The sequence below is a fragment of the Fistularia commersonii genome, chromosome 6 (assembly GCF_037954325.1).
Source record: "Fistularia commersonii isolate RoL2024-O1a breed Wild chromosome 6, RoL_Fcom_v1.0, whole genome shotgun sequence".
NCBI classification, from domain to species: domain Eukaryota; kingdom Metazoa; phylum Chordata; class Actinopteri; order Syngnathiformes; family Fistulariidae; genus Fistularia; species Fistularia commersonii.
In genome coordinates, this window is record NC_141289.1 from 14,283,219 (window position 1) to 14,309,171 (window position 25,953).

Genomic DNA, 25,953 nt, shown 5'->3' on the forward strand with positions numbered 1-25,953 from the left:
TGGTTTTCAAGGGTCAAAACTGCAACATTTAATCAGTGATACAAGGAAAGATAAATTGAGTGATTAGCAGATAATATTCAGGAGACAAATCACATTTACATGCAAATATGACACATGATATATCAAAAAGAAATATTTAATATTACAAAAAAAAAAATATCTGGTTCCAAAATATGGATGATTGCTATATTGCTGCAAGTGCTTACATTTTGGCACATATAACAGGATGGTGCCACAAAGTAAAATTCCATAGTAGTACAAAATAATGTAAACATCAATAAATTGAGGTATCAATTTATTTTTGTGGTGTATAAAGATTTCTGAAATTGCTGATCTCATTTTGCAGGGGACTATTTTTTTTCTGTATTTCAATTTATCCCTTTTGGGGGTGTTAAAGCCTAGGGATCACTCCATAACTCTTACCATACAACAAGTCATGCGGATTTGCAAACAAGCAAATATAAAAATCAATAATTTCTATTCTAAATCAATCCCTTCAATATACTAGAATGAAGTCTAATTTTCTCCACTACACAGCGGAAACTCTACTTGATTCTGTTTTGTTTTAAGAGAGAAGGAACCACTGGTGTGAACAAGGAATATAATCTCAGCCATTTGGAGAGGTCTAATTCTGTGCAAAACAACATTAAAAGCTTTACTATGAGACTAAATGCCTTGATTGGCTGATTTCTGCAGTGAGAGCATTGTGAGGAGCACTTCAGGCGATTACATACATTTTTAAAACCCTTTCCTTGCTCTGCCCCCCCCCCCCACTTGAAAATGTGAAAATGTAACCCTGACAACAGACAAAAGATACTGAATCCCTAAATCTGAGGCCGGTCTGTAAGAGCTCTCTCTCTCTTTATATATATATATATATATATATATGAAAAACTGCACAAGGAACCTTGATATCTATAGCCCTCATTACTAAAAGACAAAATAATGAATAACTATGATATTAGAACAGACAAATGGATCAAATGAACATTCCAGTGCATTTTTTATTATTTGCTTTGTTAAAAATGAGTCCGATCATATAAGCTTTGATTAAATAATGAAGTCATGATTTTTTTTATTATTTATTCCAATATGATAATAATTATAATGTACTAATGCTTTGAAATTGATATACATTTGAATCCATTTTACCATTTCTCAAATTCATATTCATGAAAACCAACCCCAGGAATAGGCCATTAATGTCAGTCTCTGAACTAGAGGCGATTTGCCGACAAAACCTATTGTTCATTAACTCAAGAATCTACAATAACATACTTTTTGTATATTCTGACACATGTCAACATTACTGACAGAGTTAGGAGGGATTTCTTTCATGCTTCTATTAACATTTCTTGGTTTATATCAATAATGATTATTCAGAAAGACATACAATTGCTTTTTCGTCAAACACAGCTGAACAGTACTTTATACCCCAGGTATTTTCTGATATTACAGCAACAGTCATTCAGGCTGCTGAAAGGCAACAGAGAACAAAGTATTGAGTTATATCAGTATAACAATATGGGTTTTTGTTATTTCAAAGCAAACACCAGCATAGATTCTCTGCTGTAATCTCTGTTGTGTCTGCGTGTGATTTAAAAACAAATTGAGAAATTAAAAAAAAATTTAGAAATAAAAAAATAAGAAAATGTCAAATGTCGCCATTACCTTGTGTGTTCATTTGTGGGAGGTCTAGTCTAGGTGTTAAATGCCTGACAATGACTTTGGAATTCCTTTTTAATTGCTTAAAATCACTTTAAATTACGAAAAGGATGACTTTTTTTTTCACTGAATATAAAATGAAACATTTTACAGTTGTACAGTCCTAAACACATGGACACTGCGATCTCACAATCTCACTATTCACACAGAGAATAGTGAGATTATATCTTCACTTCCAATGAGTTTAGAATGCATCCAGCTCCTTTACTGACATCTTCCATTTGTATTGAGAACTTGATAGCTCAGATAGCAGAGATAGCCAGTGTTTTAAAAATTGTCTGGCTAGTCTTTTGGATATACTTCATATAGAGAAATTATTCAAGGATAGATCTTCATAACTACCCTGATTAGGACACCCAAAACCACAATGATTTTTTTTGCACAGTAACATTGGGATGATAGCTTGCTAGATCTAGATATGTATGTTGCTGCTATTTTGCATGTGAGGCCAATCTCTTCACTTTATGAGTGTGCAATATATACTGATATTGCATTATTTCATAATGAAGAGTCATAAAGAGTAGTAAACAGTGTATAAGTGTACAATGAGTGTGTGATCTAAGGTCTGCGTCCAACCCTGCACTTGCAAATGACAGCATGAGAGAGGGAGTGAGTGATTGTGATAAAGTCAATGCCCGCTGTATCACAAGACCCACAAGAAGCCCCACCCCAACCCAACTCACTCCCTGCCAACACATAAGCAATCACACTTCATCTTGCTGTGCAATGAAGGGTTCACAGAGATTAATCACAGAATAGTACTTACGATAATCCCCTCTGTGTTTTCAAAAACCACAAACACACAATTAATGGCATCCTATTTGATGCAGTGACAAAACATGATAAACAAACATCACCTACTGGTTATCACATTGAAAATGGATGAATTGACCACACCTGGAACATGACAAATATGTAAATTTATGATGAAGAAAATGAGGAGAAGAGCTAAAAGAATACCTTCAAAAGTCACCACAAATGCGTGGGATGACCTAGTAGTAACAGCTAGCAGAGGTGCCTTATAATGGCTCAATAACTGTTGTTGGTCGAGCCAGAGATCAACATCTCAGAGATCACCCGAGTGAGACGTGCATTGGCATTTAATCAAAAACAATCGTTTTTTGACCTTAAGGTCAGAAAAAGCCAGAAGGAAACCATCACTATCCACAGACTTCCAAGACTATTGTTAATTTTAAATGCTGTCAATGTTAACATTTATACAATATAAAAGTGAAATATTCCAGTGTGGCACAAAGTGGCAGAACATGGTAAAATAAAATTATATTAAATGCATTGTAGATCGTCCACACTCCAGAAAAGTAGATTGATGTTCAAGTAGAGAGGGGACTTCAGTTCATCCATCCATTAATCTATGTATTATCTACTGCCTTTTCTGCAATCAGGGTCACATGGATGCTGGAGCCGATCTCAGCAAGAGGCGGGGTACACCCTGGACCGGTCGCCAATTGATTGCATACATTTATCGTTCCACATATAGAGACACACAACCATTTACTCCCTCATTCACACATCTGGGCATTTTTTTCTGGATCTGGGTCTTAAGATTACGGTCCAAACCAGAAGTCACCAAACCGGATTCCCTGAACACTAAACTTCTGTCCATAAAAGTTATGAAAAGAATTGGCAATTTTTCCAGCCATGTATCCATTATCAACCTCTTATCCTGCACTCAGGGTTGCTGGGGGATGCTGGAGCTTATCCTAGCTATCCCATCGGGAGAGAGGCAGGGTACACCCTGGACGGGTCACCAGTCAATCGAGGGGCCACATATACAAACGGACAACCATTCACTGTCATTTGCGCATACAGTGGGAAGAACAAGTATTTAATATACTGCTGCTTTTTCAGCTTTTCCCACTTGCAAAGCATGTAGAGGTCTAAGATAATCCAGAAAAACACATTGCAGAATTTTTAAGTAATGAATCTCCTTTTTATTGCATGACAATTATTTGATAAATCAGAAAAACAGAACTTAATATTTGTCACAGAAACCTTTGTTGACAATCACAGAAATGAGACGTTTCCTGTACTTCTTGACCCTTTGCACACATGGCAGCAGGAATACTCCATACAGATCTTCTCCAGATCCTTCAGGTTTCGGGGCAGTCGCCAGGCAATATGGACTTTCAGCTCCCTCCAAAGATTTTCTATTGGGTTCAGGTGTGGAGACTGGCTAGACATCCTCAAAAAATGATATTTCCATGTCCATGCTCCACAGTTGGGATGGCGTTCTTGGTGTTGTACTCCTCCTTCTTCCTCCAAACATGGCGAGTGGAGTTTAGACAAAAAAAACTCTATTTTTGTTTCATCAGACCACATTACCTTCTTTCATTCCCTTCTCTGGATCATCCGGATGGTCACTGGCAAACTTCAGACAGGTCTTGACATTTGCTGGTTTGAGCAGGGGGACTTTGCGTGTGCTCCAGGATTTCAGTCCATGATGTTGTTGTATGTCACTAATGGTTTTCTTTGAGACTGTTGTCCCAAGTCTCTTCAGGTCATTGACCAGGTCCAGCCATGTAGTTCTGGGCTGATCCCTCACTTTCCTCATGATCATTGATGCCCCGTGAGGTGAGATCTTGCATTGAGCCCCAGACTGATAGAGATTGACCGTCATCTTGATCTTCTTCCATTTTCTAATAATTGTACCAACAGTTGTTATTTTCTCACCAGGCTACTTGCCCATTATCCTGTAGCCAATCCCAGCCATGTGCAGGTCCACAATTTTATCCCGGTTCTCACACAGCTCTCTGGTCTTGGCCATTGTGGAGAGGTTGGTATTTGTTTGAGTGTGTGAAAGGTGTCTTTTATACAGGTAAGGAGTGTAAACTGGTGAAGTTAAGACAAGTAATGAGTGGAGAACAGGGCTTCTTAGAAGAAGTAATAGGTCTTTGAGAGCAGCATTTTTTACTGGGTTGTAGGTGATCAAATACTTATGTCATGCAATAAAATACAAATAAAATTACTTAAAAATCATACATTTTTCTGAATTTTTGTTTTAGATTCTGTCACTCACAGTTGAAGAGTACCTATTGTAAAATAAATGATTATTTACAGACATCTACATGCTTTGCAAGTGGGAAAATCGGAAAAATCAGCACTGTCTCAAATATGGGTTCTCCCCACTGTATGGACAATTTTTCCAAATTTTTCCAATTAGCCTGCTGCATGTATTTTGGACTGTGGAAAGAAATCAGTAAACCCAGAGGAAACCTACGCAGACACAGGGAGAACATGCAAACTCCACACAGAAGATTCGAACCAGGGTCCTTCATGCTATGAGGCAGGCATATCAGTTGAGGTATATTTGGCATTCATGGCTGAAGGGGGTGATGTTTGTGATGACAAAAACATAGTAACCAGCCTGTGCAAAATCTATGCAAAATTTGATGCCCCGAGATGTGAAAAGATTGAAATATAAAAGGGAAACAGGAATGAATATACATGTACTTAAAGCCATTAGTTGGGACAAAAACCTGTTCAAGCCAACACATCATCCTGGGTCTTGAGACCCATCTGTGTAAGTGAATCAGTGGCGGCTGCTGCAGCTTTTTAACAACTCATTGATCATCTTTTGATGATGGGAAATAAATACGCCTTTTCCCCTCACCTTAATCACACCTTCCGTGTTACATCCTGTTTTGTGCTGTTTCCCAATTTGTCACATAATCATGAAATCACAAGCCCATTAATGTCATGTACTGTTTGAAATTTGCTTGACATATTTGTGGTCTGGGAATTTCATTTCTGTTTTTTAAATTTGTGTTTGCACTTTAACGTGAATGAAAAAAAAAGTCTCCCTCCTGCATTTTGTGTCAGGGGTAATAGTGATAAGTCCCACCTCTAAAGTAAAAAGCAGACCCCAAGAACAACTCCTTCATTTTGATGTGCATTTTGAAAAACAAGCGCTTCTCACAGCTTGAAAGGATGTTGATGACTAGAGCACAAATCTCCATATATTTCCATGAGCTGTGTGTGCACCATTAGAGTGAGGAAATAGCAAACACCCATGAAAATATAGATTGGCAATTTTTACGGGGAATGCAGCAATTGAAATATGAAGCAATAACAGTTATATTTGCTTTCTAGAGAAATATGACTGGATGCTGATGTTATTGTGGAGGGATGATATCTGGACACTTGTGCTGATGAAAAATGAAGCTGTGTAGGTCCGTCCGTTAAAGCTTTATGGATCAACATAAAACATGTTCACATTCATGGGAGAGGCCACTTAAAAATTTGAATTAAATGAGAAAATGAAACTCTTTTTTGAATAATAGGAGACAGTTAAGGCTATTGCAGGTTTAAAGTGCAAATATAACGCTATCAGGTATCTGTCATGCTGAATATTTAGTTGTTATATCTGGGTTTTCAGTGACCCCTCTGCAAGAAAGAGAGGAGCCCCTTGGGGAGGTTTAAGAATACCACCATGTAAAGTTCTTGATAAAAGGCTGGTATTTTGACAGTGAAAATATTGCTGACAGTATGAATAATGTAATACTTTAACTGGATTGAGTCCAAAATTGTCATCATGGTAATAGGGAGCGACATAGAAGGAGAAAAAAAAGGATAATGGGGGTCCCTAACTGAACCAAAAATTGTAAATAATATATGCATTAATAGATGGATAAATAAATAACATACCAGTGAAAATAAATAGAAGAATAGAGCCGTTTCACACATCAATAGGCTCACATCTCTTAAAACAAGGATGATTATTTGAGCAAGTTCACTAAATGAGGGACAGACGTAGAGATTAGTAGTGTTCTGTGTTTTTTTATGTCACATTGTGACTCTGAAACTGTGTATTGAATGTTGCTGCCTTGTTTGGCTTTGAGAGCTGCATGTTGTGTGTCTCCTTTTTTGTTTTTGTTTGTATTCTTTGTATTGGACTAGTATTGAGAGTGATGTGAAAAAATATTGTCCCAAACCTAGCTATACTGTGCTAATTCTACCTCCCAACAAAAGGCACTGAAGCTTTAATTTTAGCATTGACATTTTACATAACATATATTACTATATTGTACTTATGCAATGGGCTGTACAAAAGAAAAAATACATATGTTTATATAATGGAAAAAATACAAAATAAAGCTTTAATAATTCACTCTCTAAAAGTTGATAAAGCAGAAACTTTGTACTCTGCAATCAGGTCCAAACTTCAGGTCCAAACTTCACACTAGTTTTCAATGGATGGATGATTCTACAGGATCAAACACTGACTGACAAAAGTCACCAACCTGACAAAAGGAATTAAACCAGACAGTGTACTATAGAGGAACTAAAGACATATGAATTGCAAAATAATCACAAATGGGACGTAGAGTGGGTACTGAGCAAGCATCCCATATTCTTTTTTTTTTTATTTCTAAAGTATGTCGTTATATTATCCAAACTGTAGGATTAGAAAGTACTTTTTTTGTTTTCTTTCCACACCAGTCATTGTCAGTAAATGCTACTGGCAATGTGTTTGACTTCAAGTCATGGACATTACTTTTTTATTCTTGCATCCAATAATTCTTGCCGTACAGTCAAGAACCTGGGAATCAAGTGTTTTATGTCATTCAATGTCATTACTTCTCAAGATGACCTCCATTTTTAACTCCTTTCAAAAAAAGTTCTAATACTTCCCTGTATAAAAATTATTTAAAAAAAACAACAACTTTCTAATAGCTTTGATTCTATTCTGATTATTATGTAGTGCGTGTTAACTTTGGATCATATTAAATTAAATGATCAAATAACTAATTAAACAAACACAAAAACAAACACTTGAAAATGACTGCTGTAACTCAGCTGACACACTTTAAGCTGCAGATGACATTATGGAATGTGAAGAAAAGGTAATTGCTTCCTTTTAAGTTAAATCACCTAGACAGGCAATTATCTCCACTAGCCAGTTGTTCAACACAGCTTTGTAATGACGAAGAAATACACGGTACAATACATCTTATCTCATGATAGCACTGTATCTGAGGGATAATGTGGGCACAGTGTGATCTCTTGATAAATATTTTTAGTATTGCTAGGTTGAAAAGTATCTAATTTATGAAGATGTACCACTTAGTCTCGTCACTAAAATCTCCCTTCAATATGATGTTAACATTTTCTTACTTAGCAACATACATTCCTCTCCTAGAAGTATGTGCAGGTAAAACTGTCACAACACCAAACTATTATCTTATTTTTCCATTACATTTGCAAGCTTTTAAATTGACTGTTTGTGTTCTTACCAAACACTTTGAGGTAGAGCTCTCTTTCCTGAGATCCTGCTTTGTTCGCAGCTTTGCAGGTATAGGTTCCTCCATCACCTTGGCGAATGTTGCGGATGGTTAACATACTTCGTCCTCCCTCCAGCCTGTTGGAAATATACTGTTCAGATGGCTCCAACTGCTGCCCTTTCCTGCAGGAAGAAGACAAAAGCAGAGGGGCACAACACAGTATAAATATGATTATTTCCTCAACTTATGTTGACTAAACCAGGTCTGAACAGGATTTACTAAGTTGAGTAGCATTCAAATGCCTAGATGGATGTAGCCTCAAAAGCCTTCAAAAACAGAGCAGTGGGGATGAATTGAACATTACGAGACACAAATGATACTTACACATGAAAATTATGAAAAAGAAAATGATGACATTGACTTCAAAATCTACATATAACTGTATATTTACAGTATGTTAAAACAATATCAATCTTGAATTAGAAATGAGTAGCTTTCAAAGCACTTTGGTTTTCAATTCATTCATTCATTCATTCAGATATTTTATATAAATAGCTGTTTATAGACACAGCTTATATACAGGGCATGTTTATAGAAGCCCATTAAAAAATTGTATTGGTATTTCAGGTAGTGTTATAGATTCAAATTTTAACAATTTTAACTATCTTTAACAACATAGTTCAATGAATGATCTACAATGCCATCAAAATTCCTTAAACACTACAACTTTTTAAATACTGCTATGCAGCAACATAATCTGAAAGAACTTAATGGCATAATGTCTTTTTTCCTGAATGCTCTCTGCAAATTATTCAAGGAAAAAAAGGGAACAACTAAACCGATCCTTATCTATATGTAAGCTGAACAGACATGATGTCGTATAAGAGTATTCACTTGCTACTTCTACTCTGTAATTTTGCCAAAAAAAAAAAAAGGAAAAATTCAGCTTTCTCCCAAACTAATGTGAACCGGCTCATGACTGTGGTATAATTTGTATGCAGGCTCCAAGAGATTAGCTCAATTAGTGGATGGCTCTATAATCAAGCAACTAAAGCCGGGGAAATACCCTTTTAACCTTTCTGCAAAGATAAATAGGCTTTACCATTTATCTGCGCAATAGTAAATGAAGTCTTCGAGTCATTTTTAAAAAGACACGGAAAAACAGCAAGGACGTATTTTATACAATATTGCTAATACGAATGTCACAGAAATGATTGTATTCAAGCACTTTCTATGAGGCTCTGGTCTTTGCAAAGGAAGGTGTGAAAAATCTGACCATTTACCACTGACCCAGTGGCTCTAACACTTTGAGTGTTATTTTATTCACAGGAACAGCTATACCCCATTGGTTAACATTATTCATCTTTTGTCTGTTTGGATAGTTGACTTCACAGCCAAGGTTCTGTTGAGTGGGTGTGGAGATATAATACTGTGAAACAAAAAGATGATGACAGTTGCTATTATTTTTAAATCAATAACATTATTATTCATTTATCTATATCACTTATCTTGTATTTGCATGAAGGCTGGAGCTTATCCCAGCTGTTATTGGGTGGGACGTGGAGTACACCCTGAATTGGTCACAAGTTGATAACAGGGCCAAATACAGAGACAACCATTCACTTTGTCATCCATATTTCTCAGCAATTTAGGGTTTGAAATTAACCTACTGCATTTTTTGGACTGTAGCAGAGTGACTAAGTACTGCATCACTGTTGATTATTATTCATATAATAATTTGATCACACTCATTGTATAAAATGCACAATGTGTATGCCACTATATTGTCACTCAACATGAAAATCTGCAGGAATAAGCACAATGAGATAACTTCCTATTATTCCATCTTGAGAAAAAATATTCCCTCAATAATAAAATTGCTAAATTTATTTTTTTGACCGTTATGATCATTAAGGTTTGTATTTTGAAGCAGATGTACTGTTATTTTATTATTTTATTATTTTTGACTTTATCGTATATGTCCTTAAAGTGAGTAGATTCCTCTCTTGCCTGTAGAAAATTGCCAGGTTGGGAGAAAAGTGATCTTTCCAACAGACATACTGGAGCTGACACTTATACACACTGGACTGGTTGCAAGTCGATCACAAGGCCACATATAGAGACATACAAGAATTGTGTGACAAGAGACTGGAGGAAACCCACACAGACACAGGGAGAACATGCAAACAATATCAACCTCAGTTTAATATCTGACAAAATGTCAAATTAAAAATTGGGTTGAACAAAATGCACCAAAAAATAAAAGAAACAAAAGCATTTTAATTTTATGTCGGTCCAATATTATAAGTCCCTAAGTCTCCTACTTTTAGCCTGCATTATGACAGCAGAACCTTTTGTGTGAATTGATTTGCTACGTGATGAAAAGACAGGGCTTAGAATGAAACGGCTCTCTTAATATTTTTAGTAACTTCTTTATTTCGTCTAGTACTGTTTAGTCTCTGAGTGAGACAAAAGAGGCTATTATTTTGAAAATTATACATGAAGTGGTTTCTAGAGCCAGGCACAAGCACACACAAACAAAATAAGAAAGAGAAACAAAGCCCTGACCACAGTGGCACAACTGTTGGAAAACAGGGGAAAATAATTGAAAGTCAACCGGGGAAACACCAAAGCCAAGGAATAATAACTGTGACAAGCCAAAGAGGAAATGAAGTGAGACCTCATCTTTAGAACAGACAGTGCAGGACAGGCTTCAGTGTTGAAAGCCATTATATGGACTACTTGCTGATAGGTAGCCCATTACCCACGATGCATAGAGAATGAAGCTGGCTGACAGTAAATGCAACAGGGTGGCTAGATGATGCCGAAAGGAAAGGAATCATTGGAATAAATGGTGATGCTGTGTGTGTCATTGCCAGACCTTTTGTTGTGAAGTGACATTTTTAAGAGTCTTTGATTGACACACTAAACTTATATACCTGGGAGATGAAGGTGAAAATAATGATTTGTCTGAAGGTCAGTAGATGATAAAGAGCTCAACAACACCATTGAGCTACAATGGTGGTGACGTCACTCTCAAAGTGACAGACTGTCATTTGCCCTTGACTTCGAAATATATTAAGCCACTTAAACTATAAGCCTGGATTAAAGTAAAAACAAAAACACAAAGGGTGGTCTTTTATAATGTGGACTTTTTGTGGGATTGTAAAACAAACCTCTTGGCATTGATTACTCTTTTTTTAATTATCTTCCCTCTCTAAAGCAGAAACAGAAGTTGTCTGTAAATATTGGATACTAGTCAATAAAAAAATACAAATAAAATCTAAAAATATACTTTAAGCCATATTAAAACCATTTCCAGATTATAGGACATTTATGTTGCTTAATAAAATGTCACAAATCTCTTACCGTCTAGCTATAATTTCAGATTTGAAGTCTATTCCAGTTTGATTAGCATGTGGATTGAGTGAACTACTCTATTTGCATTTAATTGTTGTATATTTTGTGAAGACAATGAAGGAAAAAAAAAAACATTAAAAAAAAATGACTGATGAACCACTCAACAATGGAGGATATTCTAATTTACTTCCTGCCCCTACTCATCATTTTGATATATCACTTAATATGACAGACAATCATCCAATCATCTTAACTCCTACAGACAATAGGTGTAACACAAAAAACTGTGAGACACTAAGAAAGGACCATTATCTGTGCTGTTCATAACCACCATTATGTATAGTAGATATGATTGATATCATAGTGAAGAGGAATACATTTACACAACTAGTCAGATGTAATCCATTTGACTTTCATCTGTATAGTTATCAAATTGTTGATAAAAGTGGTGCACACATAAGATTTCTAGTACAAAAATGTTATGTAATGGCTTACTGACACATTTTACTGCATGAAAAAACAACAACCTTTTGTTTGTACAAAACATGTATTTTTTGAAACTCTTCTAATCAAAATATCATGTAATTAGAAAGAGAATGGTAGTTACTACAGTGACTGCAGAGGAGAAACTGGCTGAAACAGTGCCCATTCACCTGACTTTGGGTTGAATAGAAAATTTAGCCTAACTCTCAAGCTTTAATGCAATTCCTTCCTTGGAAGTCACAAAAAGCATTATGTCATTGTGCCAATATATTCTTAATGGGTTCTTTTCCCTGTACCTCCCAAACTGAACTCACAATAGTCTCTGAAGAATTCTTGAGGATGGCAGCTGGAATGGAGTATAACAGGGTTTTGTACATTCACCAGTTTTTCAGGTCAAACCCTTTTTTAGTAATCTTTGAAATCATCCCAAATGTATGTCTTTTTTGTCGTAACTTCCAACTATCATATATTTTCCCTAATTTTTATTTCCCATACCAGTGCTTTGGTTCCATGTTTTCAGATTTTCTGCATAGCTTTTGTAATTTCCCCATTGTGGAACGATTAAAGGCACATTCTATTCTCTTTTTGTCAGTATTACTTTATTGTTGTGTTACCTTAGCTCAGTCTGTGTTTTAGTTTCTTACATTTTCTCTGGTTTTCATCATTAATCTGCTAGCTTATACCTTTCTGAATGATTAAGACAACCTGGCTTCTTCCCCTTGACCCATTTTATCTTTCTACAAAGGTCTCTGACAAGGGTCTTGGTTTAGATAATTAAATTTTATGGTCATAATAAAGGCTGATGACAGAAATCCTGTGGTTATAGAGATACCCGACTGCTCAGTTTTAAGTTGCTCTGGTATGATCATTAGAAACATCTCCCAACCTGTTATCTATTTTATAAACAAATCTGAAACTTGTCTTTAGTGACAATCATGTGCCGCTGTGAGTGACTGCAGACAGATACTAACAGCAAGGAAAAGGCTTGTGTTTACAATTGATAATCACAAGGAAATCAGTACTTCTTGTTTTGAAAACACAGATAATTTTTACTGAATCAAGATAGTTTTATAGACGTTTATATCAGTTAATTTACCTGATTATTGCTTTGTTGATCAAAATATGTTGTGTAAACTTATTAATAATATTGTTATGTACATCATCTCACTGACTTAACTCTGCAAGAAGGAAAAAAAAAAAGTTTAGAAAAATTGAAAAGGTAACTCAACCAACCACACAGTAAATTCAATGATACCATGGTTGATACATAGGTCAATGCCTGTCCCCTGACAAGGTACAATCGTTTGTTTATTCAATTTAGGCAATTGTGATTTATTACGAGTATGTATTAGTTCCAAGCTGTTCCCATGAATAAAAGACACACTGAGAGGACACTTATATCTAATGAGGAGAAATTAGTCTGCTACTGCAGCTGTCCACTCTGTAAACTTTGTAAGAAAAAAAGTTTAGGCTGTACTATGGATAGAGCTCAATAAAAAAGAGAGATGAGGTGTGGTTGTGGATCAGGTTTTGGCAGTGGTTTAAATATGCTGTCACAAAGCCTCACTATAGGGTGTCCATCATTATTTAATTGAGAACAGTGTAATGCATAGTATGAATGCAGCCTGAGGGCAGCACGGACCAGTATCTTCCTGAGCCAATCCCAAGCCCAGATAAATGCAGAGGGTTGCGTCAGGAAGGGTATCTGGTGTAAAACTTTTTCCAAAACCAAAATGCAAATCAAACCCAATCACCTCATACCGGCTTGGTTGAGGCCCGGATGAACAACTGCCATTGGTACAGATGACCTACAGGGTACCAATGGAAACTGGGCTACTATAGGTCAAAGAAAGAGAGGAGGAAGGCGTGTTCTGAAGCAGAGAGAGAAGGAGAAAGGCAAGAGTCTGGGACTGAGAGTAGGGACTTTGAATATCGGGACTACGACAGGAAATGATAGAGTTGGTCAACATGATGCAGAGAGGGAAAGTGGATACAGTTTGTCCAGAGGATCAGGTGGAAAGGTAGTAAGGCTAGAAGCTTAAGAGCAGGCTTTAGGTTGTACAGTCATGGTACTGACAAGAAAAGAAATAGAGTATCAGAGTATGTTAAGTATGTCAGACTGGAGCAAGACATGTATGCTAGCAGTGAGACAGTGGTGAGGTGTGCTGTGGCAAGGTAGCAAGGTGGAGGTGGGACTTCATCAAGGATCATCTCTGACCCCTTTTTGTTTGCAGTGGTGATGGACAGGTTGACAGATGAGGTTAGACAGGATTCTCCATGGCACATGATGTTTGCAGATGACATTGTGATCTGTAGTGAGAGCAGATAACAGGTTGCCTTGTGTTTTTGTAGACCTAGAAAAAGCATATGACAGATGCCAAGAGAGGAACTTTGGTATTGTATGAGGAAGCCTGGAGTGTCAGAGAAGTATGTTAGACTGGTGCAGGACATGTATGCTAGCTGTGAGACAGTGGTGCGGTGTGCTGTAGGGGGAACATCCCTCTGCCACAAGAAGGAGCTCAGAGCTGATCCCCTTCTTGTTTGCTGTGGTGATGGACAGGCTGACAGATGAGATTAGACAGGGATCTCCATGGACCATGATGTTTGCAGATAACATTATGATCTGTAGTGAGAGTAGATAATATGTTGAGGAAAATCTAGAGAGGTGAAGGTATTGAAAGAACAGGAATGAGGGTTAGTCACAGCAAGACGGAATGTGTGTGAATAAGAGGACCCCGAATGGAACGGTGAGGCTTCAGGAACCTGTGATCAAGATGTTGGAGGATTTCAGGTACTTGGGGTCAACAATCCACAGCAGCGGAGACTGTGGATAAGAGGTGAGGAGACAGGTTCAAGCAGGCTGGAATGGGTGGAGAAAAGTTTCAGGGGTACTATGCGATAGAAGAGTATAAGCCAGGATGAAAGGAAAGGTGTACAGGAAATGTGATGGGACCACTGTAAGGCCTAGAAACAGTTACAATTACAAAAAAAAAAAAAAGGAGGCAGACCTAGAAGTCGCAGATATGAAGATGCTAAGATTCTCTTTTGGAGTGACCAGGATGGATAGGATCAGTAATGAGTCTATCAGAGGAACAGCACATGTTAGATGTTTTGGAGAGAAGGTCAGAGAAGCCAGACTGAGATGGTTCGGTCATGTACAGAGGAAGGATTTATTACCAATATATTGGTAGACGTATGCCAGAATTAGAGCTGCCAGGCAGGAGGTTTCGAGGAAGACCAAGGAGAAGATTTATGGACAAAGTGAGAGAGCAGATGAAGGTATTTGGTGTGAGAGAGGAGGATACAGAGAATAGGGTTGGATGGAGAAAGTTGATTCACTGTGGTGACCCCCAAAGGGAAAAGTCAATAGAAGAAGAACAAGTGTTATGCTTAGTGTTGCTCAGTCCCGTCCTATACTAGAGTCAGAGATTCGAACCAATTATTGTCATATGTAGTTTGGAAATGTGTTTCCTTGTTCAATGAACCTGTTATTTTGTTGTCTACAGTGAAGCCAGATAGATAGCACAAAACGAAACAATAAATAGTGATATTGTATCATCAAAATATAATGTTAGTGGCATTTGCCTTCAGTTTTGAGGCGTGGACAGTTAATGTAATACAATGCAAGAAAGAAAAAACTTCAGCCAAAGCCTGAAAAAAGTTGAAACAAGTTTAAATTCGGAGGGATTTATTAAGTTCTCGACTTAAGTCAGCGTTTGTCTTGATATTAATTTTACATATATAAAATTAAAAAAAATATACAGATAAGCATGGAGAATACGATCTTTCTTGGAACTGAATGAACAAAAAAACATTTTGGATGGCTTGTGAGGTGATGGATTGACCAAGAGGCAGGAACAGACCAGAGACCATTCCTCTTCATTTTCTAGTTCCTTGACAGCCGGCAAAAAAAAAACCAAACAAAAAAAAAAAAAAAACAACTGATGCTTCCGAGTGTTTGTTGTGTATTTACCCCTCAGTACCCTGATAATAAAGCCCCATGGTTTCAACCAAGCAAAATGAAAAGCTGAGAACCTTGAGAACCTTCACCTTGGTTCATCAGTGTAGTTAAATAATGTTTGTGTCATTATTGTGCAGAAACATGGATGTGTGGATGTATATCTATCAAAAATGTAAAGTTGCCAATCTTCTTATTCTTTATGTCCAAAATTTAACCTCAACTGTTGGTAAAAACCAGCAATCTGAACATGGCTAAGTAAAAAGGAGTTCCGCTGCTTAGCCACAGGCAATTTAAGGACAAATCCATTGGAGTGTGTTGGTTCTTCTTTTGTGTGTTTCAATTGTTTACGGGCATAAACCCTCGCCTATCTGCACTGGTCTTTCTCTTCTGTGTCACATTTTCTGTAAAAATTGTTCAGTGACCCTGCATTGAACAACTGCAAAGTTAACAGTTACAATTACATACTTATACATCTTTTTTCTTGTCTCAGATCAATTTTATTCTGTTTTTGCTGAGGCTGGTGTAAGACTGTATGCCTGGACAAATTGTTCAGTGAAAATTATGAACTTGTATTTTCAAGAGCAAAGAAAACAGAAACATACTAAACATAATCATGAACCTTAGAAGAGAACACATTCAATTGTTGCTGGAGATGGATTTCAGCATTGTAATTATTTGATTTGATTCAGCACAACACATTTTCTTTACCACTAATTTACCTGAATTGCCTCTAACTATGATGGATATCAAAACACTACAACTGACTTGGTCCTAATGAGCACTAGCTTTGTGGTGGTGATGGTGGACAAAAATCAAAGCATTTATAAACAACAAAAAAACATGTTCTTTATAAAGAAACAAAGGGAAGAACTTTGCTGTTATGCCAATCATCTGATATTAGTAGCTTTCCACAGTGCAAATCACGTAATGCAAACAGTTACTGAATGGGTTCGGACTAATCATTCAATGTCAAGCTTGATTGAAGGATGAGAAAAGCTCTTCGGGTGAGCATTTTCACACTGTTGCAATGTGGTATTTAATATGACTGCGGGGGGCATTGTACAAGGTTGGATCACAAATTCATCTAGACCTCTGAAATAGTATCTTCTCGAAGAATAAGCAATAAATCACAAACGTTTGCATTTCATAAGAAAACTAAAACACCATAATGGGCCTAAATTAGGTAATAACAAACCTCTTAAAGGGATTAATGAGAATTTTCTATGGTTTTGCATAATATGTTTGAATTAAATATGAATATACCAAAACAACACATTTTGCCTCCATTCAAAAATGGAAGTATTTGTGTGGTGCTTATTTTTGGCACACACTGTTCCTCAGTTTCAATTTTAAACCAAACCTTTGTAAAATGGCCAACACCTGCTTGATATGTTTTGACCAAAGCCAGCGGCACCAAAAGAAGGAAAAATAGTTAAAGCAATGGCTGCAGTAATAAATAGGTTATTTTAAGCAAAAAAGCTAGAGCTTCATGGGCAGTGTAGTTCTAATTTCAAGATGCCTTGGAGCATTGCACTGAAGCGACAGCTTGGGATTTTAGCAAGAGTTACAGCACTGGTAGAACATGGTAAGAAAATAGACCGCAAACTACAGTAAAGATGTGATTGGACAGCAAGTTATGATCATTTCTTTGTGCAGTGAATGTAAAGAAGCACAACAGATTTTGACTATTCAGTATGCAGTCAAACAGGGACATTCCCAGAGAACAATAGAGGTTCTGTGTGTAAGCTAGAGCAGCATTATCCATTCAGCACATACATAGCTGATGTGAATCCTGACTGATTGTTAAGTTTCCCAATAAAATAATAATGCGGTTTCTCCTCAAGTAACGTTGAACTGAAAAATATGGTAGAGTAGTAATGTATGTCTCGAGCTACTCTTATTAAAGAATTTCACATTAATTCTTAAGACAATGCACATCTTCCTTCTCAACTTAATACATTTGGTGATTGTTGAAATCTTCTTGTCGTGGCAACTGGACTTGAATTTCTTCAATTGAAAAACTGTTTCAAGTGAAGAAATTCAAGTCGAGTTGCCACGACAAGAAGATTGCAACAAGAATTCACCATGACTTCGATGACGGAGAACCTCCACACACACTTAGAGGTCGTCGACAAGTTGACCATACACGACCCTAATAGGGCCAACACACCGGCAGAGTAATTTATTTCTGATAGGTTTTCAAGATAGGGTTTCTTTTTAAATGCCCCTGGCTATAACTAATGATAGCATTGTACATTTGGAGTCATGTTTATAATGACTAGCTTCTTGTCCTTTTTAAAGATCTTCAGAGCGGTGATGACATAAGAAAAATACCATTCCATTTAAAGAGGGAATCAATATGTGACTGAATGATATGTCACACAATGCATTAAAAGATGAGGAAGTCAAAATACCATGGAGTAGTGATAGATTGCACTTGTGCCATTGTTGTACCTGTGCCATGTGACCACAGGGTCAGGAGATCCAGACGTGATGCAAGTGAAGGTGACTGATTCTTGGTAGTCAGCTGTGGCATTGAAGGACTGCTGGAAAACTGATAGGACCGGAGGGACTGCAACAAAGATAGATGAGAAAAATATCACAATCAGACAAAATTGCTCCCATGAAATGACAGTTAAATGGATAGTTTAGACTAAAAAGCCTAATTCTGACTTACTTCCAAAATAAATGTCAGTGTCTGTGAAGCCAGATTCAGCACAGAAATATTTTTAAATGGAACAAACTGACGTTACGAGGGGCCTATAAGCACTTAGTGAAAATGTTGCTTCTCTCAGTAATCCCTTGTGTATTTCAAATGACCCAGCTTTGGTGAAAATATGAAGGCGCATAATACCGTTTCAGAACCATGCTGCTTTTGTCTGACACAGAAATGCCAGAAACCATTCAGATACAAGAAAAAAGGACTTTTTGTCAAAATGAGAAGGGGCCTTTATGAGGACAAATACAAAAGGTATTAGGGCTCGCATGTGTTAAGGATGCACGGCTGCCAGAAAATTACAGGCAATTAGTGGGGACTCAAAAGCGAAAGTCACATTGTCACTAATTGCCTGGTCATCGTTCTCTAAATTCTCACGTCTTTTGTACATGTCCTGACGTGTCCCGACAGCTCTGGAAATAGGAGTGCGAAAGCGTGTCAAGTATGTTCCTTATGTATCTGGGGACAGGTGAGCGGAGACTGGAGTGCAAAACCCTTCTCAGCTTTAGATCTTACGTATCCTCGCTTATTCCCTGCCTATTGAGAGACCTGAGACAATGATGGGAACCCCAGTCAGTTGGAGACCGACCTGTCCCCTCTACACCACAAGCAACAAGTTGTTCGCCCTCTTCTGGATGCCCACGCCCCCTAGTTGGCCCCTCGATCCTTCCCTTACCTGTTTTTTTGAGTGGCTATTCATCTGTTGTTGGAAAATAAGTAAACTGTTTCTTTTCTTTTCTTTTTTTAACCTTCCGTTAGTGCAGCATCTCTTGTCAAATTTGGATCCATACACTCACACTGAATTGTAGCAAAAGGTATGTCTTATCTTTGTTTATTTTTATTAAAACTAGTCAGTCAACCATATGCATGGCATCCACAGCACATTCTTTCCTAAAAAACAAATCTGGAAGTGTTGATTGTTATTTTGAAATTGAAATGACCTTTGCTAAACTCACCCGAGAACTACATGAGCAACTATAACAATGTTCCTCAAGTTTAATGACTGAGCGAAGAAAAATAAATCCTACGGCAAACATCCTGTGATTTTGACAATTTAGATGGTTAATTAACCATCCAAATTTTGATATGTATAATTAACGGAGCCCATGAGCATTCTTAATTGTGAAAGTTAAGGCAAATTAGTGACCTTTGCAAGACAAGGCACCTGTGAAGGTCATTCATCCCTTGCCCAAGAATAATCTGCTTCTTGGAAATTGTAATACAATAAAACCGAATATTGCTTTTATCATCCATGGTGGAGAAATTTCAATTCACTCCCAGCAGAAAGTGCAGTAGAGGTTGATAATGTTGATGTGAATGACGCAAAGGCAATTTACAGCAGAGCTGGATGTTGAACAGCAAATGGCAGGTAGGACCTGCAAAATTTCCCCTTCACAGTCCTGGGGTGAAGTAGTCTGAAGCTGAAGGACCTGCTCATTGTCGCGATGGTGTTCTGCATTTGGTTGGGGACACTGTCCATCAGAGCAAACAGCTTCGCTATCATTCTACTCCCTCCCATTACCCGCACTGAGTCCACAGGACCACCCAGGACAGAACTGTCCTTCAGCAGTTTGTCAAGTCTCTTCCGGTCAGCTGCTGACAGGCTGCTGCACCAGCAGGCAACTCTAAAGAAAATGGCGCACATCTGTAACGTGTGACCAGTACAGTTTAATCTTCAGCTGTATTCCGGTTACTCGTAATGAGTAACAATGCTGAGAGAGCCACTCTGGCTGATCTCTGTAACAGAGATAACTGTCATATCATAACATGTGTTTTTAAAATGGCCTGGACTGTGACTGAATAAACAGCGGTCCTACCGTCACATCAACCAGAGACTGTCAACCTATCACTCAGTTTCAAAAAAAAAAAAAAAAAGGGAAGATCACTTCTTTTCTCTCTCTGCCTCTGCAGTGACAAGGGAATGACAGCTTTATGGCACAAACATGTTTATCAGGTGTCTCAGTCCATTTCTCAAGCCTGTATTTACACATCACTTCAAGTCCCACTGCACACTGTGCTAAACTCTTAGGCAAGTGATTATTTTGACCATGTCATTTTATCCATAATTTCCAACTCCAAGCTGTATAAACTTGAATGCTATTGGATTTAATGCATATCAGGTTGTGTATTTGTGTAACGGGGGACGGTGTGGCCAAAGGAGATCAACACTCTATATCAAAGTGTGCATAATTATTTAGCAGATTCTTCTCCTCAGGAAAAATGGGCCAAAAATGAGATATAACTGACTCTGAAAAGTCAAAAACTGCACAAAGTCTTTGGGGGATTAAGCACTCTTGCAATATCTAAGACATTGGGGTGTGATCATAGAACCATCAAACGTTTTGTTGCAAATAGTCAACGGGTTGTAAGAAACGTGTCAAGAAGAAAAGACACAAATTAACCGCCAAAGATTTGAGAAGAATCAAACATGAAGCTACCAGGAACCCATTATCCTCCAGTGCTGCCATATTCCACAACTGTAACCTACCTGGAGTGTCAAGAAGTACGAGGTGTTCAGTTCTCAGAGACATGGCCAAGGTAAGAATGGCTGAAATCCGACCACCTCTAAGCAAGACAAATAGGTTGAAACGTCAAGAATGGGCCAAGAAATATCCAAAGACGGATTTTTCAAAGATTTTGTAGACTGATGAGATGATAATGACTCTTGATGGACCAGATGGATGGGCCCGTGGTTGGATAAGTAACGGGCACGGAGCTCCACTTCGACTCAGACGCCAGCAAGGTGGAGGTGGGGTACTGGTGCGGGCAGGTATTATTAAATATGAGCTAGTTAGACCTTTTCAGGTTGAAAAAAGACTCAGAATCAACTGTCAAACCTACTGCCAATCTTTAGAAGACACTTTCTTCTGTCTGCATTTTTAAAGAAGACTTTGATTTTTATGCAAGACACCACTCCATCACATGCATCAAAGCACTCCACTGTGTGGCTGGCCAGTAAAGGCCTTGAAGATGAAAATAATATAATAATAATGGTGCCAAAACTTCACTTCTACTACTTAAATGTTCAGGTTTTAGGGTTTGTTCATATTTTGAATTGACCAAGAGCACCGTAGTTGCACAATAACAAAATTAATCCTCAAAAATGCAACTTGCCTAACAATTGTGCACGCAGTCTATAACTGCTCTACTGCTGCTCTGTACAACACCATGATTAAGAGTCAATAGGGCAGCGCATTGCAGCTCAAAAGTGTTTGTTTCTCAGTTTACAGGTGTTGCTTAATTGTACACATATATACCTTGGTATACACGCACAAGTCACAAGTGGCATGTTTCCCTCAAAATGTTGCAGAATCCTCATTGAAGTATGTTCAAGTGGTAAACATATAGCCTAGACAAACTTTTAAAAACTGCAGACAAAAATTACAGAAATACAGTTGGCACAGAAAATTATAAGCTCACAAAAGAACAGATTGTATGTGGTATACAAAAATGGTAGAAAAGAGTGTTTCACAGTATTCATGGTTTCACATAAGCGTGTCCAATTATGCATTATCACCTCAGCAGCTTTACTGAAATATTTTATATTCCAGAGATGTAGAAATTGCTGCTTTTATCTTTTTGCACTTGGATTTGATGCAGCCTTTTCTCTTCCCTTAATAAAATAAATGTATAAAGCCTTTGAAAAGACACTCGAAACCCAGACGCTCAACTAGTGATCAGGACTGAAAGTCCCTGTCAAACTTGATGTTTCCATGACTGCTCTTATACACTCCGAATAGATTTCACCTTAATAATTACCTTTAACTTTCTTCACTGTAATGAGAAGGGCCCCTTTTTCCCATACATTGCCACACAGCGTAATGTTTACTCACTTGTTTTGTTTTTTTTCTTTTTCCAGAAAAAAAAAATGTCTGCGGGTTCTATATGGTATGTCTAAAGCGAATGCTAGAAAAACATCCCTCCAGCAATGAGCAAAACTCTTCAGAACTGAACACACAGTGATATCTTATAAATCGGGGCTTTAAAAAACCATTGAGTTTGTAAGCAGTATCCTACTTTTGCAATTAGTTGTCTATACTTCCCACTCTGCAACCTTACTTTATCTTTCTTTTCTTTAAATTCAAATCTTATCTCAAAATCTGTCACTCCACAACCTATACCAATCCCAACAACAATCAGAATCAAGAGTATACAGTGAAAATAAAAAGAAATGGAAAAATTAGAGGGAAAATGTAAACACATTTGATCCATTTAACCTTCACAATTGTTGATGTTAGCAGAAAATTAGATAACATTTGATTAGCAAAAAGGTATGCAGAATGGCTGTCACTTACACACGTTCTTTCCCTGGATTAATTAAAATTTACCAAAAGAAACAAGTGAGATATGGTCTGAATGTCTCCCCAGGATATTGCTCAAATAACCAAATACATTTTTTTTTCTGATCTGGAGATACAGATTCCTTTTATCTAACATTTGTGTACCGTAAATATAGACTACGCCATTGCATTGCGGATATAAAAAACAGTAGGAGTTTGACAGCATAAAAAAAAATGAAATAAAGCTTGAATAATTATGTCAAGAATAATTAGCAATTATTAGTTTGACATATATCTTTGTAAAGATTTAATATTAAATATGAAGTATCAAATCCAGAGTTTTAATGTAAGGATCTGTCAGCCTAAAAGTTATAAGAAAACAGATTTGTTTTGTATTTCAAGTCTGAAAGTCCACTTGTGTTTCTTCCTTAAGTGTAGATGATTTTTGCTAAATGTGTGTTATTGTAGCTGGCAGTTTCAGCAATATCATTACAATATAGTTTGAAAAATAATTAGAAAGTTATTAAAAGAGCCACTTCCAGGGAAGTCAAATTTAGTCTGTTTTAAATTCTGGTGAGCAGACACCTTTTTTTGTGAGTTCTCAAGTTAATGAATGGAATTCATCCTCCAGGTAAGGTCACTGGAATAGCAGGTATTCCACATATGCTTAAAACAACCTGGTTCAAAAGATCAATCAATATCAATAAGTCTTGGCTTATTCCTTGGAGTCGAAACATTACTTGGGGATTAAAGCAATTCTGATTCTGATTCTGGTTTCGATAAAAACTTTGATGATGATAATCATTAACATTATTACTATTATTTTTTATTAAAGCAATTCTGATTCTGGTTGTGATAATAAAAACTTTGATGATTGTAATCATCATTAACATTATTACTTTTATTGTTATCATAATAACCCCATTAGATGATGGAGCAAAGTAAATTATTGTGTAAATAGCATGTTCTTTACAGTATATTTCAATTTTTGATGGTAGGTGGCTCTTTGCTCATGGAACTATTTATCTAAGTTATTGCTTATAGTTAATCCTTTTGGTAAATTCTGACACAATAACAAATAATTTTATGATATAGATATAAAATCTCATGGTTAATCAAAAAAAACTCTTAACCATATCATAAATACAGAAAACAATATTAAAAATAAATAACATCTAAAACTACACAGATATATTTATTTTTGGGGACCAGTACTGTGCAATATAGCTTATTTCAAAATTGATTTGTGACTAAGCCAGTTATTGGCAATGACCAGTACTCTCTGCAGCCCTTATAAATATGCCCCAAGTAACAAAGAAAATCAATTTTTTGTAGACAATGAAACCTCAAAAAAAACCACGCAGTTTGGACTGTAGTTCAAACAACTGACAATGCCCCTATGGAAAGGCAAATGTGTCAAATAAAGATTTTAACTACAGGTCCCTTTCTTCACTCGTCAAAATGTATTTGGAGATGGAAATGCTTTAAGCTATACATCAAACTCTAGATGGTGACTACTATGGGTGCATCTGACTTCAAGACTTTCTATTTCCACATCACATTTTTGATTGTTTACCAGAATCATCCCCATCCAAGTATTTTTCATGTCTTAAAGTCTGCTTGCAGACTCACCTCTGGCTTGTATTCTCCAGTAACATTTTAGAGAATTTCAGTTAAAGTGAAATATGTAAACATTAATATCAAGGATACGAGAGGCACCAGAAGCCGGAGTGAGTCCACCTGCAAGCAAACAACAGGGTACCAGAAAGCTTTCAGGGCTTAAATGGCATAAGCAATAATCAAACACCACGAGCTCTTTCCAATAATACTGATTGTGTGAATGAGAGGAGCAAACATCTGTTTGAAATGATAACCATTGATTTCCACGCCAATAGTTTTCCATTCCCACTTGTCCCTTTATTCCTATGTAATACACTCCTACATCAGTGAGCCATATTAAAACAGCCCTGTTAATGAGACACACAGCCAAGCAGACAGACTTCAAAAGAGCAATTCGGTAACAGGGTTTAAGCGTCCAAAAAGATTCTGGCAAGCTTTATGAATTCTTCATGTTAGTCACATCCTTGAAACTTCAGAGGCTTAGCTGAGATAATATAAGGTTTACAGACATTCCCAATGGCGTACCACAAACATACTTGAAGATGCAAACTCACTGGGACCGATTAAAATGGATTCATGAGGAGCTGGAGGACCTTTTTTCTGTTAAGCTCTAATGTGCTTTAATGAAGTGTGGATCACCCATGTTTTGGATGTGAAATGTTCTTAGTAAATGCTATAACCACATTAAACCTACTCGAATTTCAAATTGGGAATCTCTTGATAGAGTGCTTATTAAGGATTCCTGTTGCAGTAACAAATGCGCTTAGAATCAAGCTCACTATGATTTATTGTTTAATGCATTTCATCAGAGAACACATATGTATTTGTTTATTATTAATATGACCGCACTACTAAAAGACATCTTGATTTTTTTTTTCACTGATGGCTGTAAAGTGTAAATTGCAGATTTTGTGTTAAGTGAGTGAGCGGACCATTACATTATACTTCTCAAAGGGTAAAGAAGAAATAGGGAAGAAAAATTCAAGCTGCTAGGAGTTACCATAGAAATAAAATAGGACTAAGGTTGGTAGTGAGTTATTAAAATAGATTTCATGTAGTGGCTGTTGATGATTGCGCCCTCACGAACACGTCCTTAATTTCTGTCTCCTGCTTTCTGTTCTTATAATCCAATATTCGCTCTCCGAAAAGGGGGTTTTGCTCACTGATAAAACATGTCACTCATTGGAAGACAGGGCTTAAAAGGAGGATTTGTCAGAGTAATTGATGATAAGACAGCCCTAAGCAAAACCTTAACAGCACTGATTGACAATGAAAACTACCTGACTACTAATTAGTCAAATTAAAAGAGCATTTGACTTGCATTGTGCATGTTTTCAGTGAGCTGAAAATGAATCAATATCTATTGAGTGTGGCCAAAGCACAATGTTGTATTAACAGAAACTGGAATCTGTACTTGGACAAAGAACATAAAAGTTCAAAATAATTAAAAACTATTTACTATTTTTCAAATTTTAAAAACACCATCGCAGTGATGCTTAATCAGATGCATTCTATAACTTTTTTGAGAGATTTTGGAAATTTAGTGTACAGCTGCACTTGAGAATT

General features: G+C 36.9%; 1 protein-coding gene across 3 annotated transcripts in view; it reads right to left on the minus strand.

The window, feature by feature from the left end:
• Positions 1–25,953, minus strand: part of ncam2a (neural cell adhesion molecule 2a) — a 299,628-nt gene that overhangs the window by 56,001 nt on the left and 217,674 nt on the right. For all 3 annotated transcript variants that reach the window (XM_086148311.1, XM_086148310.1, XM_086148312.1), the window contains exons 6-7: positions 18,226–18,343; positions 7,980–8,149 (exon numbers count right to left, since the gene is read on the minus strand). In XM_086148311.1, coding sequence (XP_086004437.1) covers positions 7,980–8,149; positions 18,226–18,343 — 288 coding nt within the window. The remainder of the gene's footprint in view (positions 1–7,979; positions 8,150–18,225; positions 18,344–25,953) is intronic.